Below are 14,226 nucleotides of genomic sequence, written 5' to 3' on the forward strand. Positions count from 1 at the left end.
AGAACCTGGTAGGGGCCCTCCTGGCCAGCCTGGGAAAGCTCGCGCCACCATCAACTTTCAAGCTGATTTCAAGCTCAACGCGCCTGGTCCCTCGTGCGATCTACGTCCTTGTCCTTGTATTGTTTGCCAAGTGCTGTAAGATTCCCCGACGCGGTCGTCTATCTCCTCCCTGATGGCTTCTGGGAGCCGTCAGTCATTCGATTATACCGAAGGCGCAGCTCCAATAGATATTGAGGCTGCTCTTGCGAACCGCCGCCGCACTAGAAGGGATTCACAGTACAGCACGCCGTACGGCGAAAATGGCGAAGGATCAGTCTTTGATGGTCCGGGGCACACCGTCAATCCAAGCAGTGTGTCCAGGATGTCGCATTCTCTAGGGCGTAGAAGCAGCGGGGACGGGCGGCGAATGAGCATGGAGAGTCGAAGTCGACGGACGAGCATAGGAAGTCGCGGAAGTAGGTCAGGGTCTAGGGGTAAGTCCAGTGACGGCAACGATGAAGATCAGTATCTATCGGAAGATGACGAGGAAGTCGCCGATACATCCACGGTGCGGACTAGAGGGCGGCGACGAAGGCAGTCGACTTCCCCAGCGCCGACGAAGCCTACCGTCTTCGAGAACCTTGCTCACATATTCGGGAGGACTGCAACTCCTCAGGCAGAATCCCCCAGCAGTCGGCGGCCTTCTTTCTCAGCTCGGTCTTCATCTGGCGGTATCTCGTGCCGCAGCAGACGCGCTGATAGCGGCTCCGACTACGCCGTCGACACTGAAACAGAAGAAGAACGGTGGGGTTATTCTTCAGGCGAAGAAGATGAGGAGGAGACAGAGGAGGAGGATACTCGACGAGGCAGCATGTCCCCGAGTGTCAGCGACATGGATTACGGTTCATACCCTGCATCACCCACTGGCAGTGAGCACCGCCTGCCAATGCTCTCTGCTGATCCTATCTTCGGGAACGAAGCTCGGATTGATATGGACTTGGACTTGGAACCCGATGAGCCTCCACCTCCGGGACCGCCGAGCAGGCAGACGATCTACATCGCGGACGAGGACAATACCGTTAGGTTCATAGGCTACGAGACCCAATCTGCTCGACAGTATCTCTGGCGACTTGGCTGTATCTTGACTTGCGGTATATTGGGTCTGCTTGGCCATTGGTTCCCACATTTCTGGCTGCGCTGGGTGGCGAAGGAGAAAGCGTTCAAGGATATCGACGACGGGTTTGTCGTTGTTGAGGTACGCCCCGGAGTTATACTGACGTTATACTGGTGTCAATGGTACCCAAGACTGCCTACAGAGATATTGCTTTATTCCCCATCCGAAGAGTTCATTATCCGTATTACATTTCTACAGCGTTCCCGACTGCTGGGGTCGAGTCGGGAGTCCAGCAGACGGCATCTATGGCATCTTTACCGAAGGCTAACGGAAACGCGAATGGCAATACAAGGGAAGACCCCGCGGATATAGTATTAGATAACCTTGTCATTGTCGACTATCGATATGCTAGATTTGCTCTTGATCCCCGTTCTGGCTTATTTTCTATGCTGAAGTACGTCCCCTCACCATAGGATTGACTACTTACCAATGTGCATTCAGAGACTGGAGGGACCCTTCTTGGAAGGGGGTCTGGAGCGTACGAAATGGCCTGCAGCAACCTGCGAGACATCAGCGGTGGATGCTCTTCGGTCCCAACGTTATCGATATCGAAGGCAAATCGACCGCGTCTCTCCTGATAGACGAGGTGCGTTTTGATTTGACTCCGGTGGGGACGGCTCTCATATAGTCTTGCGTCATCTGCGAAGGTCATCCATCCTTTCTACGTGTTCCAAATAGCAAGCATTGTACTCTGGTCCTTGGATGATTATTACTACTACGCGTTCTGCATCGCTCTTATCTCAGCTATCAGCGTGACCACGACGTTGATCGAGACAAGAAAGGTGTGATAATCCATGTCTTAGCCCGTTATGGTTCTTAACACTCCTTAGACTATAGCTCGCATGCGTGAAATGTCACGGTTTTCGTGCATGGTCAAAGTATATGTGGATGGCGGCTGTGCGTATGCCTCGTACACAAATTGTTCGTGTTAAACATCTAACTCGGTAATTCAGGGACAGAAAGGGACTCCACGGACCTTGTACCGGGCGACATCATTGATCTGGTTGAGTCGCAGCTTGCTCTCTTTCCGGCGGATATGTTTCTCCTCTCGGGCGACGCTATCGTGAACGAGAGTATGCTCACCGGTGAGAGCGTCCCTGTCAGTAAGGTACCAGTCAAGGATCAGGATCTGGCGAGATGGCAGGACAGCCAGGATGTCATCGGGGATAGCGCCAAGAGCTTCTTGTATGCCGGGACAAGGGTTGTCCGCGTCAGGTCTGCGTTGGCCGCGGATGGAAGCGTAGGTAGTGCTGCTCTCGGCTTGGTAGTCAGGACTGGTAAGCTCCTTAGGGACGTCAATGCCTCTCATCATTCGGCTGACAGGTTGATAGGGTTCAATACGACAAAGGGAGCATTAGTTCGCTCCATGCTATTCCCTAAACCTATGGGGTTCAAGTTTTACAGGGATTCCATCCGCTTCATCATGGTACTCGCCGGCATTGCCGGACTCGGTTTCTGCGCGAGTGCGGTTCAGTTTGTCAGGCTTGGAGTGAGCACCTTGTTTCCTCTGATGAACATACATGTATTCAAAGCCGTCAGATTCCGTGGCACACCATACTCCTGCGCGCTCTTGATTTGATTACTGTGGTCGTACCTCCAGCGCTTCCGGCAACACTGTCAATTGGAACCAGCTTCGCAATCGGTCGACTGCGGAAAGCGGGCATCTTTTGCATAGCGCCGAGTCGCGTGAACATTAGCGGCAAGGTCAATGTCTGCTGTTTCGATAAGACAGGCACATTGACGGAAGATGGGCTCGATATCCTCGGTGTCCGTGGACTAGAACGCAGCGCGCAGAGGTTTGGAGAACTCATTGAGGACGTGCACGACTTGCCTATGTCGGATGCCAAGGCGAACTTCCTCTATGCCTTAGCGACCTGCCATTCACTGAAGGTAGTCGACGGGGAGATCATTGGAGATCCCCTGGATGTAAAGATGTTTACGTTCACGAAGTGGACACTGGAGGAGGGTCATGTTGCCGGCACTGGGAAAATAAAGGGAAAATCCAGTGGGGAGACTCGGCCTGCTGCCCTGGTTCAGACCGTTGTTCGACCTCCAGGAAGCGGCCAGTTCAAGCTTGAAGACGCTCTCAAGGGTCCGGCGAAGGTCCGTCCGTTAGTCCAGGGATCTCCAATGTTAGCTCATCGTAACGTCTCCATCATCAGCATGCGCATTTTCTTGAGCTGGGCGTCATCCGTACATTTGAATTCGTCTCGTCCCTACGAAGGATGAGTGTGATAGTCAAGCGGCTGAAGAGCAATAGTATGGAGGTGTTTGTCAAAGGGGCGCCGGAGGTGATGATCGACATCTGCGACAAGGATTCATGTAGGCCTGAATGTCTATCTCGTTAATACCCTTTTTGAGCTAACGGTCAACAGTCCCGGAAGATTATGACGATCTACTTTCGTACTACACGAAGCGTGGATATCGTGTCATTGCCATGGCTGGGAAGAGCATCGAAGGGCTATCGTGGCTAAAAGCTCAGAGAATGAAAAGGTAATCGATATACAATGTTGCCGCGCCTGTTCATGACTCACCATCTTGGAGGGAGCAAGCAGAGTCTGGACTTCGCTTTCTGGGACTGATCATCTTCGAGAATAAGCTGAAACCTGGGACGACCCCGGCAATACAGGCGCTGAGGAACGCGCATCTCGCGATCAGGATGATTACGGGCGACAATCCTTTGACAGCTGTCAGTGTGGCCAGGGAATGCAATATCATCAATCAGGCTGCACATGTGTTTTCTCCTATTTTCATTAGAGGTGAGTGCTCCCAGGAACACCCAATCCCAGGCAAGTCACACTATTCTAGGAAATGCCATGACTCGCTTTGCAAAGCTGGAGTGGTTTTGTATGGATGAGCCAGCTTGGAAACTTGACGATTACAGCCTGAAGCCTTTGACACCCCCTGCTCACCGGTTGGTCGACGCGGAGGAAGTAGATTACCAGGACTGCGCCCTGGTGGTCACTGGAGATGTCTTCAGGTGGATGATCAACCATGCACCTCTGGAGACGTTACAACGCGTGAGTGGCCCCATGGCTTGTCATGGACGTGGGTTTAATCCCGTGCGTAGATGTTGGTGAAGACACAGATTTTCGCACGGATGTCTCCCGACGAGAAAAATGAGGTCGTAGAACGACTTCAAATTCTGGGATACACGGTTCTCATGTGTGGAGACGGCGCTAACGATTGTGCTGCGTTGAAGGCCGCAGACGTGGGGCTTTCTCTTTCGGAAGCGGAGGCGTCTGTCGCAGCGCCCTTTACCAGTCGTACTCCGGACATTAGCTGCGTACTGGAGGTCATCAAAGAGGGTAGGGCAGCTCTCGTCACCAGTTTTAGCTGCTTCAAGTATATGTGCGTGGTAATGATTGCATGCATCGCTCTTGGCTGCTGACGAGGACCGCCAGGGCACTATATTCACTCATCCAATTTACGACAATCACATTATTGTATTCCTTTGCTTCATCACTGGGAGACTTCCAGGTGCGTTAATCCGCGTCTCATATGCTAGTTCGGAAAACTAACCTGTCGGGCAGTTCCTATATATCGATTTATTCATAATCATTCCGGTGGCTGTCACGAGTATGTTCGCACTCGAATGCATCCTATATTTATGCTCATCTTATGCCGCAGTGGGCCGCACACTTCCCTACTCTCGTATTCATCCGAAACGACCCACGGCTAGCCTCGTGTCCAAGAAAGTATTAGCAAGTATAATCGGTCAAATTGTCATCACAAGTGCGGTACAATTCTGGGCGTTCTTTTGGGTCCGTTCCCAGGATTGGTCAGTGTCCCTTCATACGCGTATGCCGCGGAGGCTGAGCGATTGCCAGGTATACCCCACCTCGTCAAAGCGGCCCTAAGAGCGGTGATGACAATCATTTACAAGCCAGCAATTACGAAAACTCTGCGTTATTCTTGGTGTCATGTTTCCAGTACATCCTAGTGGCGGCTGTTTTTAGCATAGGGCCACCTTACCGGAAACCTATGTGGACAAATGGTGCGTGTTCTGCATTAAGAGTAAGATTAGTCTCGGGGAGCGTGCTGAACGCGTGTAGGCTGGCTAATGTCTGCCGTCATCGGGCTATCTCTGTTCAATATCCTGGTGTTACTGCGGCCTCCGAGGTTCTTGTCTGCAATTTTGGAACTCATGACGCTACCATTCTCCGCAAGGATCACACTATTCCTGGCCGTGGTCCTCAACGTTGCGCTCTCTATGACCTTCGAACACTGGGGGACGCAGTTCGTCGCACAGGCCATTGGCGTCGTGATGCAATTCTTCAAGGGACATCGACGTGTCCGTGAAGGCAAGATATACAAGGCTGTCGAAGGTGGCATGCGATAGTATATGTGGCGTGGCTGCGGATGACTTCCCAGCATCTCTCGCTCTGTTGCTATTGCAACGAGGATGTTGCAGCCGCAGTCCTCACGGCTTGACGGTGATCGGGTGATTGAACCGTCGGCCGGTTGCTGAGAAGGGTCTTGCCGGTTGTACGAGGCATTAGAATCCCGCTGTAGAGGGACTACAAGCTTGTTAGAGGAATTCGTAGTGGCGATAGGTGGCAATACAAATATCAGTTGTCGGACTTCCAATAGTGAACGAGACCTGTCGCACAGCATCTAGGTCGCGCCGGGCCCGTGAGCTGGTGTTTTGTATACCGTCGTCTCCATTGTCCTCTTTCTCTTTCTCCTTCGCCTTTCCTGCTCTTGCCCTGGGGGCTCTTCCAGTCTTTTATTTTATTTCTTCACGGTTGCCGCCTTCGTCAGTGCCGTCGCCGCCCATACATTAGAGGAGCCGGCCTCCACTCCTTCATTCAAACCCTCCTTGCAAAACGTTGCCCACCGATCGCCCCGCATGATTCGGCGCGTCCAGCTTTCCCTTGTATTTCTGCAACTGCTGTGGCTGTTCTCTGGTTCTGTATACGCATTGCCAGCTGGTGTATCACGCTACGAGACCTTAGTACGAAGGCAGGATGGTGGACTCACACAGGAGACTACCTTCACGACGACGGATGTGATTCAGACGTGAGTCCAAATCCCTTCAGTTTGAGAGAGAGAGCAGGCCACCGACAGTGGCTCTCGTTAGTTCCTCTGGACCTGTCACCCAGATGTGTACAATCACTCTCACCCCCATTACCGGTGATAATGGAGAACCTCTTGTCCGTGAGGTGAAATCCTGCGTGGTTACTCCGGGTGCCTCAGGAAGCGGTTCGTCTGGGAGCAGCTCGTCAGTGGCGACGGAGACAGTCTCCTCTGCCGCCACTGCAAGCGCCTCATCATCGGCTACCACAACCGACACGGCGGCTGCAACAAGTGCAACGGCCTCTAGCGCTGAAGCGGCGAGCAGTGCTGCGGCGAGTGGAGGGTCGGGACCATCTGTAAATGTGAGTTGATCCACTTCTTACCCAACCCTCTGGCTCGTTAGAGGGGGCGACATGGGTTCAGGCCGCCCCGTACGCCGGGTTTCAGATCTCAGAACGATCGCTGACCGAGGAATGAACAAATATTGATCAATAACCTATAGGGCCTCTCTTCTGTTGCTGCAACCGCGACCGCCTCGGGGTCGGGATCAGCATCCGCTTCCGCTTCTGGCTCTGCATCGGCTGCTTCTGCCTCAACTACCGTTCAGCCTACCGCAGCGGCTGAGAACGCTCCCAGCTCTGCAGCCGCCGCTGCATCCGCCTCAGCCTCTACCTCGGCTGCCGCTGCTTTTGTCCTCCCCGGAACAAAGCTTTCCGTACTTCCTATTGGTCTTGGTGTCTTTGCTGGAATATCCGTCATTGCTCTCATCGTTGTTGGGTTGGTCACGTACGAGCGTACCAAGTATCGTAAAGTCAGTACTAGCTATCCCATCTCCTATTGCGCATTCCTAACGTATCCGGTTTGCAGGCGTTCAGGGCACGTAAACTTGCTGAAGCAGGGGCTTCTATGGGATATGGTGGGATGGCGTAAGTTCTCATGACTCTCGTCATAGCATCGTACTGAGGCTGATACCCGCGTCTAGGCAACGCGCTTAGAATTGCTTTTAATCTGTTTCATATTGTTTTCTCAACTTGTCGGGGTACATACACCGGATCGGGTCTTCAGCGACTCGTGCCTGCGGGTGTGGACGCTTTTTTGTACGTACTCATTGTATACTACATTGCGGCTTGGACGAACAGCGACTGCACTCGGCTCTCCCCCGTGATTCCGGGAACGCCGATCCTCAGGCAGCTCGCCCGCTGTTTTCCCAGTTTCGTCTATCAAGGGCAGTGTTGCATCCTGATCCCGTATCAACTCCAAAAGGTGCGTCGGTTTGGGCGGATGGTATCAGATATCACAGGTACGTGCCGTGTGTGTAATTCGTGTTGGCGGACGTCCGTACTAGAGGTAGTCATGTATAGAGATGAGAAAAGTATGTCGAAGCTCTAAGTATCTATGAGACAGCTGCAGAACGGGATCGCACGCCTGCCCTCGCAGGGCAGATTGGTGGTGATGTTTGTCCGCTTTGCTTTCCGTCTAGCGGAAAGGGTCTGGTATGTTGGGTTCTTACTGGATTTGACTGTGTCGGCTTGCATCCCTGCATCATCTTACCTGTCGGCTAGGTGTTGACCTCATTGCTTTAGCTCTTTGAAAGTATTTCTTCCCTTACGACGAGGGGATCCCATATACGATGATAATCGTAAGGGCACGCGTACCCTCCTCGTGAGCATATATTTTCTACTTGCTCTACTATAGTCAGGGGAGTGTATGCCATATCCCAGATCTGCGTCGAGATGGTAGCGTACCATTTCGTGGAGGAATGACCTGGGTGCTCTCAGTTCAAGACCTCGAGTGGTAGAGCGAATACGAGATCCCTGCGGTTGGGTCATCTACGAATTGTCTGCTCCTCGCAAGAGGGGGTCAAAACACTACTTTCCTGGCCCTTATTGAAGGACCCCGGAAACACAAAGGAGTAGGACCACCTTCCGCAGAAGGTCTGCCGAGAGCTCGGCACTGACATCATGTATCCGTAGTCAGCCTGACTTCCTCCCACGTCTGCTTATTCTCCTCGACGCGTCTGTGGCGCAAAAGCAGACAGTATATATATATATATATGATAAACTTGGTTCACAAGCTGTTATGAGTCCGGCTAGCTTTGGTACGTTAGAAGCGAATATGTATTGGTAGAAGTACTTGATATATGTATATACACTCAAGGAATCTGAACCATTATATGACGGTCCAAATGCACTAAAAAGGAAAATGCACTAATATACGCAATGCACTCAAATATAAACCAAACACGCGCACAGTTTGCACCTTGCACGCATATATTGAACTCATCGCACGCGTATACACTGGTACTGGGATTCATAGCTACTACCACGAACGCTGCCTCCGATGATGGCGAGTACCCTAGGCGACATTCTCCTGCCCTCCATCCTCGACCAGCTGGATGTCCGCGGCTTTCTTCTTGACAACGTACTGCCCTACAATGTCAGCGATAGTCTCCTCGAACATCTCCTCATCTCTGGTTAAAGCCTCTCTCTGCTTCACCCAACTGACGTTCAAGTCCTGGCAACCCTGACACATTCCAGGGATCCGCACTGTCTCCAGCATGTCCAGAATCTGGCGGCCATTCCTGCCAGCATCCGGGTGTAAGAGATGCTTGGCAAGCCCCTGCCACCACTGCGTAGTCCAGGCCTGACGGCATTGTTCTGAGGTGAAGCAGGATACGTCTTCAATGTAGGGTGAGGGATAGAAAGCCAGCACAAGTCGGTGTTCAGCAATCTGGGCATGTGTGTTGGCTATGGCATAGAAAGCGTTGGGTCCGATCAGGTGAGCCATTGGCCTTGTAATCGCGTGGACTGGCATTGACATCAGCTCGCGAAATGCTGGCTCAATCCAGTCATAGACTTGGTACGTGCAGCCCAGGTGGAAGCGAAGCGCCGGGTTGGAGACAGTAGACTTGTTCAACATCTGAATGGCATAGTTATGCGCATCTGTGATCTCCCACATGTGTGACAACTTGAGGATGGCAATGAGTTCCTCCTCGCTAGCGTTTTCATTTGACCAGCTGCACCCAGGTAAGCAGAGTTGGCAGGCTTTGTGATTCGTCTATTAGCACTCACCCCTTAAACAGGTACCGGAAGATGTGGTCTACTTCCTTCTCATTGATGCAGCTCGGCAGCACCAGGGGTTGGTCATCAGACTGCCCATCTTGCACCCCATGCGCTGGAGTAGGCAATGAAGCCATGTTCCGGAAGACTTCTGAGCGGTCGGCAAGGAGGCTGAAGTGGACGTTGTAGAGGGTACTGTTTTCACCGACCTTTAACTCCCGTCAATTTTCCATTAGATTGAATATATATCCAATGCTCACTTGTATAATTAATGACCCGTCTGGATAGTAGAAGAGTGGATGGTGAGCCCCTGGCATGAGTCTGCTCCTGTCAATATTGAGTTGAGAATTGAGAGCGACTGTCGCTCCAACCCGATATGGAAACGCTCAAGTGTGGCCACTTGGACATCTTTGTTGCAACTTTCATTCCACCACATTATGGACTCTGCATGCCCTGTCTCTTTTCCTGCTCTTCCTCCTCACCCTGAAGGTGATAACTGGTCTGGAAATGTCCTCCAAGCTCACGAGCTCTTATCCGAATCATACACCCATGCTTCACAACTGCTCCGACAAGAAGATGGTGATCCACTTCGCCTACGGTTACACTCTGAGCGCATCTACAAACGAATGATACCCATCCTGGATGCACTACACCATGAAGTGGCTGATGACCAGTGGGCCACTGGCTGTGCTCACGCACTGGCTAAGATAGTGGTGGAGTTGGAAGATGCTGCCTTTGCAGCGCAGGGTGTGTTCGTATCTTGCTGCTATTATTATTTGTACCAGCAGAAAGTCATGCCTTATGAGCAGTGAGCAAGCTGAAATACACCGCATTGTACCTGTCACCATTGTCCACTCTGGCTGTCGTGGTAGGCCCCGCAAAGAGATAGATCCTGCCTGGTTACATGATGCCATGTCCTCCCACCGCAAAATCACGATCAGCAAACTTGCCAGTGTTCTTGGCATGCACCGAAATGCAGTTAGCAAGCAACTCAAGCTTCATGGGGTAGACCGTAGATTTTCCAACATCTCCGATGGCGATATAGACATGCTGATCAAGCTCTACAAACAACATCGCCCAACCTCTGGCCTTCGTTATGTCATAGGCTTCCTCAAACGACACGGCCTACGGGTCCAGAAGCGACGTGTCCGAAGCTCTTTACATCGCATTGACGGCCTTGGCCAAGTGCTCCGAAATCATGCTGCAATTGACCGCCGAGAGTATAAGGTACCACGTCCGAACTACTTGTGGCATATGGATGGTTATCACAAGCTTATACGATGGGGTTTTGTCATTCATGGTATGGTGGATGGCTATTGTCGAACCGTAAGCCCAGGTAACAAATATCCTTGGCACTCATCTCATTAATTCTGGTTATAGATTGTGGGGATAGAAGTCAATACGAATAACCGAGCATCCACAGTGCTAGATTTATTTATGCAAGGTATTGCAAAGTATGGACTACCATCCAGGGTCCGAGGTGATCGTGGCGGAGAGAATATAGAAGTTGCAGTATGGATGATAAAACACCGGGGACCAAATCGTGCATCATACATGTGGGGCAGGTATGAACATGCTCTTTAGATCCAGCACCCGTGAACTAATGTACTCCAGTTCTACCCGCAATACCCGTATTGAGCGGCTCTGGGTAGAAGTGGGCTCCCAATTTGCTCGGGGATGGCGGGGATTTTTCATGCGACTTGAGCGGCTTCACCAACTTGATCACAGTGATCCTACCCACCTCTGGCTGCTCCACATACTCTTCTTGGACAGCATCCGGGATGACTGCAGGGCGTTCCAAGAGGAGTGGAACCATCATCCCATCTCAGGGGAGGGTCACGATCAAACACCCCTGGTCCGTAACTGTATAATCACTCTCCACGTCTCTTTGCTTACATTGCTCCCAAAGGACATGAGGTTTCTTGGTCAGCTGGAGCATGGAGTCTATGATGATGGGTATGAAGATGTCCATCCCGATGTCTTGAACCGCTATTACGGTGCGGACTCTACCCATGAGAGGCTTCATCCTGGCCAGACTGGTGCAGGCCATTCGGACTCTGAAGATGAAGGCGAAGCTCTGGAGGACCTCATTGCTGCAGACCAGGAACGGCACGTCCGACATGACCCTATCCCAGTTCCAAAGACATCCAGCCCTTTCCCGGCCGACTTGACTGCTGACTTCCTCAAAGCACTGGATGAATTACTGGCTACAGACATTGTGCCTACCGGTCTAGGTCTACGAAATGACGAGTGGCCTGAAGGGGGTTACCCTGAGGCAGAGGCCATCAGAAGCGGGAGGAAGTACGTAGACATCGGTCTCCCATTCAATACATGGTGGCCCAGGGCAGTGGTGTGGGGGAAGGCATTGACGCTCTTGTCTCATTTTCAGGCCATTTATGAGGAAGCAGCAGGCATATCAGGGTCTGACAGTGGGAGTAGCGAGTAATGCATTAGGTATCCAAGAACATGGAGTAGTGCTAGTTTACGGTACTCTTGAGGTCAGAGAACCTGGGCAATAATGCAATCCCCTCCTTCCAACGCGCCGCATTGGCCTCTTCAGCCACCTTTTTCCCATATTCCCCAGCAAAAGATTTAGCAGAGCGAAACCCAAAGTCGTGCCACCTGAATAATCCACCTGCGGTAAACATGGTCATGGAAGCCCTCTTCTCACCTGGTTGAACACCGATATTAGAATGCTCCAGAATGGCGGAGCAAATAAAGATGGTGGACCCTGGAGGAAACTCGATGACCAGCTTCAATGGCCATATGATAATATGGCCGCTTGTCTTGGGATTGTAGTATCCAAGAGCCGTCACAGGACACCATCCACATACATAGTTCAGGTGATCCGTGTGGATAAATGTGCGCACCAAAGGGCCAAAATTAAATGCATAGCTGGCGAACACAGATTTTTTGAAGAGCCGTTGGAGGTTGGGGTATGCCTCGTATATGTTGTCCATGGTGGAGGAGTAGTATCTAAATAGCTTTGGGGCATAAAGATCAAAGGCCTCTGAAGCACAGAGTCAGCTCAACATGAAGGCGATCAGGAAGAAGACTCACGGTTGGCAAATCCCACAATTCTCTGGATATATACGTTGTCCAACAATGACCGGACCACCAGGGCATTGATGACACTATTGATTGCAACATTACCAGGAACCTATGTGGCAACAGACGTGAATATCGGTCTCCCGAAACCGCAAAACACTTACCTTTCTCCCTCCCCCATAAGACACCCCCGTAATTGCCTCAGGGAATTTACCCCGACGATGGACTTTCTTTGAGTCAGGGCAGTGGAACCTGGCCCCTTCTCTTTCCAGAGCGTCGAATGCACCTTTATGAACTTCTTCCCACCCTTGGCCTCGAGGAGACCCTGCCAGCATAACGAGAATTTCGCCATCAGATGTTGGGTCTCCAACGGCCTTTGGAGTTCTATAAGACATATTAGTGATTGGCATGCCACATGAGGGGAGTAACTCACATCCCATCCCAGGGCACATAGGTCATCTCCTGTATCTCTGGGTCGTCCAGCTTATACTCCTTCATCTCAGGTTCGCCAACCTTCAACATTTTACCTTGGTGGCCTGATTTGCCTCGGTGAAGACTGGCTATAGGCTTGACAGTAGGGACAGGCTGGGTATCGCTCGCACGCTTGAAGGAGATGGACTTTTGTTTCAAGGCGTGGTGTTTCTTGGCTTTTGTCGCTGCTTGCTTTTCTTCGTAGTGAATCCTGCGATTGGCGGTTTTGAATTTTCGGCGCTGAAAAGCCTTTTTCTCCTTTGGTGTAAAAGGAAGGGCGTTGGGCCCAGGCTGTGAAGGAAGAGGCGTAGCCGAAGGAATAGGTACGGTGGAAGGAACCGGTGTGGCAGAGGAGAGAGGCGTGGCAGAGGAGAGAGGCGTGGCAGAGCGAATGCTCGTGGTGGTAGGAATAGCTGTCCAGACTGGGCGTAAGAGTGGGCCTGAATGCCAAAGACAATGAGTTACTCACCGTTGGTGCCATCAGGCCAGACCAGCTCATCCCTGAGCTCATAGTCGTCCTCATCATAAGCTGCAGCCCCCTCCTCTAAGTCGCGTTCAAAAGCATAGGCCTCGCAACGTGATACTGCAGAGTCGACGTTTAGAGCCTGCTTGGGCCTGATGGTGTTGTCCTCAGTCCATGGTGAAAACGCTCGCCCTGAGCGAGTCACCCTACTGCCCGAGGCCTCAGGCATTCTCCCATCAGGTAGTAGTGCTTTGAGCTATGATATGTCAATGAAGATCTTGGTTGGCCAACACTCAACGGCTCACCTCTCGGAAAACCCGACACGCGTAGGCAATGGCTGTAACATCGGATTATAAGCACAGGATGGTCACATCAGCACCAATGAGGCACCATGGGCCGCAAACCACGCTCCAAGCAACCCCGACCGCAACACGCACGGCCTGCCAACACACGAGGGTCCGCAATATTACCCAGGCTACGCATGCACGTTGGGGGCAACAGAGACGTGGAATCGCCGGGGAATCCTCGTAAGTGCAAGAAGAATGTACACTCACGATGCATCCTTCCGACGCACGAGGGTGCTCGAAGGCGCGAATACGGGACCCGAATCGAGTGCAGCCAAGATACGCGTCGAGGGTACAGGGAATCCCAGAGGACCTTACGGGTGTCCGACAATGAAGATGTGGGCTGTGGAGAGATTGACAGAGAGCCACCAGATATTATAAGTAAGCAACAGGAGGCCCGTGCGCTGGCGTCTGCAGCTACGGGGAACACGCTGGCGGGACAGTAAGCCGGTATCGAGACGCGACAAGCGCCACGGACGCGAACGCGAACGTGTGACGCTTGAGCGGTTTGCGGACTTAGCGGATTTGTGCAAGCTCAAGCAGCGTATCGACATACGGCTATGACTCGCAACCTAACTCGCCGCCATTTGCATTCACTCTCCAGATAGGCAGCATGCGCGCCGACACGTACGTGTCATCGCGGCGCGGTAGCAGCATGATCAGAAGTCT

The 14,226-nt window shown here is 52.1% G+C and overlaps 5 protein-coding genes across 5 annotated transcripts; 3 read left to right on the top strand and 2 right to left on the bottom strand.

Annotated features, from left to right (window-relative positions):
* The first annotated feature begins 910 nt into the window (after positions 1 to 910).
* GLOTRDRAFT_115456 (Ca-transporting ATPase) lies at positions 911 to 5,736 on the top strand. The gene is made up of 18 exons (XM_007866449.1): positions 911 to 1,234; positions 1,285 to 1,547; positions 1,595 to 1,739; positions 1,801 to 1,935; positions 1,984 to 2,050; positions 2,107 to 2,430; positions 2,485 to 2,642; positions 2,693 to 3,256; positions 3,316 to 3,475; positions 3,529 to 3,646; positions 3,698 to 3,912; positions 3,962 to 4,173; positions 4,224 to 4,504; positions 4,558 to 4,633; positions 4,687 to 4,732; positions 4,784 to 4,934; positions 4,984 to 5,150; positions 5,209 to 5,736. The coding sequence occupies exons 1-18, from the start codon at positions 926 to 928 to the stop codon at positions 5,493 to 5,495; spliced, it is 3,678 nt and encodes a 1,225-aa protein (XP_007864640.1). The 5' UTR covers positions 911 to 925; the 3' UTR covers positions 5,496 to 5,736.
* A 47-nt stretch (positions 5,737 to 5,783) lies between these two features.
* On the top strand, positions 5,784 to 7,419 carry GLOTRDRAFT_115458 (uncharacterized protein). The gene is made up of 5 exons (XM_007866450.1): positions 5,784 to 6,175; positions 6,237 to 6,534; positions 6,675 to 6,983; positions 7,040 to 7,098; positions 7,155 to 7,419. The coding sequence occupies exons 1-5, from the start codon at positions 6,006 to 6,008 to the stop codon at positions 7,165 to 7,167; spliced, it is 849 nt and encodes a 282-aa protein (XP_007864641.1). The 5' UTR covers positions 5,784 to 6,005; the 3' UTR covers positions 7,168 to 7,419.
* Positions 7,420 to 8,527: 1,108 nt separating this feature from the next.
* Positions 8,528 to 9,368, bottom strand: GLOTRDRAFT_127923 (uncharacterized protein; the record flags this gene model as incomplete). The annotated part of the gene is made up of 2 exons (XM_007866451.1): positions 8,528 to 9,188; positions 9,244 to 9,368. The coding sequence occupies 2 exons, from the start codon at positions 9,366 to 9,368 to the stop codon at positions 8,528 to 8,530; spliced, it is 786 nt and encodes a 261-aa protein (XP_007864642.1).
* A 1,556-nt stretch (positions 9,369 to 10,924) lies between these two features.
* GLOTRDRAFT_127924 (uncharacterized protein) lies at positions 10,925 to 11,677 on the top strand (the record flags this gene model as incomplete). Its single annotated transcript, XM_007866452.1, has 2 exons — positions 10,925 to 11,086; positions 11,141 to 11,677. The coding sequence occupies 2 exons, from the start codon at positions 10,925 to 10,927 to the stop codon at positions 11,675 to 11,677; spliced, it is 699 nt and encodes a 232-aa protein (XP_007864643.1).
* Positions 11,678 to 11,708: 31 nt separating this feature from the next.
* On the bottom strand, positions 11,709 to 13,998 carry GLOTRDRAFT_74473 (uncharacterized protein; the record flags this gene model as incomplete). The annotated part of the gene is made up of 7 exons (XM_007866453.1): positions 13,768 to 13,998; positions 13,519 to 13,550; positions 13,220 to 13,469; positions 12,713 to 13,163; positions 12,444 to 12,663; positions 12,292 to 12,391; positions 11,709 to 12,241 (listed from the first exon to the last, which is right to left on the bottom strand). The coding sequence occupies exons 1-7, from the start codon at positions 13,772 to 13,774 to the stop codon at positions 11,709 to 11,711; spliced, it is 1,593 nt and encodes a 530-aa protein (XP_007864644.1). The 5' UTR covers positions 13,775 to 13,998.
* Between the last annotated feature and the right edge of the window lie 228 nt (positions 13,999 to 14,226).

This window comes from Gloeophyllum trabeum, assembly GCF_000344685.1.
Source record: "Gloeophyllum trabeum ATCC 11539 unplaced genomic scaffold GLOTRscaffold_00004, whole genome shotgun sequence".
NCBI lineage: Eukaryota > Fungi > Basidiomycota > Agaricomycetes > Gloeophyllales > Gloeophyllaceae > Gloeophyllum > Gloeophyllum trabeum.